This window comes from Carlito syrichta, unplaced genomic scaffold, assembly GCF_000164805.1.
Source record: "Carlito syrichta isolate Samal-C Ts95f unplaced genomic scaffold, Tarsius_syrichta-2.0.1 Scaffold305248, whole genome shotgun sequence".
NCBI lineage: Eukaryota > Metazoa > Chordata > Mammalia > Primates > Tarsiidae > Carlito > Carlito syrichta.
In genome coordinates, this window is record NW_007249344.1 from 502,936 (window position 1) to 505,706 (window position 2,771).

A 2,771-nucleotide genomic window follows, 5' to 3' on the forward strand; every position below is an offset into this window, starting at 1 on the left:
CTGCACTCCAGCCTGGGCGACGGAGTGAGACTCCAACTCAAAAAAAAAAAAAAAAAAAAAGATCAAACTCTGCAGATATGTTACCTACTGAGAAAAAGTGACAATAAATAAACATGGCCGCAGGTGCAGCTCAGAAGCAGCAGCACAGGAAGCTGCCTCCCATGGGGACAGGGTGGTTGTCGGGTCCCCCCGCCCTCCATGGAGTGGAGGTCTGCTCAAAGTCAAGGGCACCGGGCCCAGCCCATGTCTCCAGTCTGCCCCCCGCTGAAATGGCTGAGGCACTTTGGGGAGTTTGGGCTCATTAATTAGACCAGGACAAGCACTTCTCAGTCTTGATTATACATTAAAATCTTCTGGGAGCTGGGCTCGATGGCTCAGCCTGTAATCCCGCGCCTTTGGGAGGCTGAGGTGAGTGGATTGCCTGAGCCCACGGGTTCGAGACCCGCCTGGGCAGCGAGACCTCATCTCTACAATAAATCAAAAAATCAGCCGGGCGTGGTAGCGCATGCCTGTAATTCCGGCTACTCGGAAGGCTGAGGCGGAAGGATCGCCGAGTCCAGCAGGTCGAGGCTGCGGTGGCCGGGAGCGGCCACTGCACTCCAGTCTGGGCGACAGAGTGAGACTCCAACTCAAAAAAAAAAAAAAAAATCATCTGGGAATCTTTATTTATTTATTTCTTTATTTGGAGTTGGAGTCTCACTCTGTAGCCCAGGCTGGAAAGCAGTGGCACGCTCACGGCTACCACAGCCTCAACCTGCTAGACTCGGCGATCCTTCCGCCTTAGCCTTCCAAGTAGCTGGAACTACAGGCAGGTGTCACCACGTCTGGCTATTTTTTTTTTTTAATTTATTGTAGAGGTGAGGTCATGCCAAGTTGCCCAGGCTGGTCTTGAACCCCTGGGCTCAGGTAATCCTTTTGCCTTCGCTTCCCAAAGTGCTGGGATTACAGGCATGAACCACCGCACCTGGCCTGTAATCTTTGAAAAATACCAACTTCCAGGTTTTTTTTCCCCAGACAGCCCAAATCAGAATCTCTCCCCTTTTTCTTTTTTTAAATCTGAGTCTCACTCTGCTGCCCAGGTTGGAGTGCAGTGGCACAATCACAGTTCACTGCAGCCTCAGTCTCCTGGGCTCAGGAGATCCTTCCCCCTCAGCCTTCCAAGTAGTTGGGACTACAGGTGTGTGTCACCACACCTGGCTAATATTTTATTGTTTGCAGAGACAGAGTCTCAACATGTTGCCCAGGCTGGTCTCGAATCCCTGGGTTCAAGCAATCCTCCCGCCTCGGCCTCTCAAAGTGCTGGGATTACAGGTGTGAGCCGCTGCACCCAAATTAGCATCTAATATCAAAAACTCCTCAGTCATGCGGGGAGAGCCAGTTTCTTGGACTTTCTGAGTTAGCTCATTTATCTAGAAACCTGGAAAAAGGAAAAGAGGATATTCAGTAATGGAAAAGTAACATATCCCATCAAGTCTGTCAAGATGAAGTCAGAATGCAAGTGGTTTTTTATTTGACTTGGCTAGAATGTGTGATCAACCTGGTTTTCGCCCTCGGCAGCCCAATTCTGAAACGAAGCCCTGACATCACCAAATCACCTCTGACGAAGTCGGAGCAGCTTCTGAGGATAGACGACCACGATTTCAGCATGAGGCCTGGCTTCGGAGGTACGAGGTGATGGCTCTTGGGTGGCTCCTTCCTTCAGGCCCCTGTCTGCCCGAGGGCGGAAGGTCAAGCCCAGGGACCTCGCAGCGTTGCCCTTTCCCGCGGAGGTCTGCCTCGGTGGTGCCTGGTAGACAAGGCGCTGAGCCCACAAGACTTTTCTTTCTTTTTCTTTTTTGAGTTGTGGTCCTTTCTGTGGCCCAGGCTGGAGTGTGGTGGCACAATCACGGCTCACAGTAGCCTCGACCTCCTGGGCTCGGGTGATCCTTCCGTCTCAGCCTCTCCCAAGTGCACCACCACGCCGGCCAATTTCTTTTTCTTTCTTTCTTTCTTTCTTTCTTTCCTTCTTTCTCTCTCTCTCTCTCTCTCTCTCTCTCTTTCTTTCTTTCTTTCTTTTGGTAGAGATGAGGTCTCTCTAGGTCACCCAGGCGGGTCTCAAACTCCTGGGCTCAAGCGATTCTCTCGCCTCAGCCCCCAAAGGCGTCAGCCACCACCCGGCTACCTTCTGAGCCATCTGCCCGGCCCCGACTGGGTGCCCCTGAGCACTTTCTCAGAAGGCACCTGCTGCTTGCGGCAGGTGTGGTCAGCCAGCTGTCCTCGGGCCACTCCTCCTGGCAAGGGTGGCTCAGGATCTGGGGGGCCAGCAGCCGGCTGTGGGAAGGGTGAGGGGAATGAGAGAACAGCCTCGGCCCAGCTTTGTCCCCAGCAAGAGCTGGCAGCGGCATTCAGGGTCCGCGTGTGGCCGGTGGGTCTTCATGAACGTGGCTGAGGAAAGGGCGATTTGGAGCAGAAGACGGCAAAGGCAGGGCTTGGCCTGCAGCTACCGGGGTCCAGCCCTCCCCGTGCCAGGGAGGGCCACACGCTTGCGGTGTCTTTTCCCGGAAAGGATATTTTGGAAGTCGTTCTCATGCCTTCTCATTCTTCCAGTCACCGCCGCCCAAAGCATGAAGAGGTTCCAGAAGGGAGTCTCTCTTCGGCCCGTTATCCTTACGGTGGGTCCCAACCCACCTTTTCTTTTCTTTGAGTCGGAGTCTCACTCGGTTGCCCAGACGGGAGTGCAGCGGCCACTCCCGGCCACCGCAGCCTCGACCCGCCGGGCTCCGGCGATCCTT

At 54.2% G+C, this 2,771-nt stretch overlaps 1 protein-coding gene across 1 annotated transcript in view; it reads left to right on the forward strand.

Moving 5' to 3' along the window:
• Positions 1-2,771, forward strand: part of GABRR1 (gamma-aminobutyric acid type A receptor rho1 subunit) — a 31,002-nt gene that overhangs the window by 1,269 nt on the left and 26,962 nt on the right. The window contains exon 2 of the mRNA XM_008061424.1: positions 1,558-1,664. Within this exon, the coding sequence (XP_008059615.1) occupies positions 1,646-1,664 (19 nt within the window). The 5' untranslated portion in view covers positions 1,558-1,645. The remainder of the gene's footprint in view (positions 1-1,557; positions 1,665-2,771) is intronic.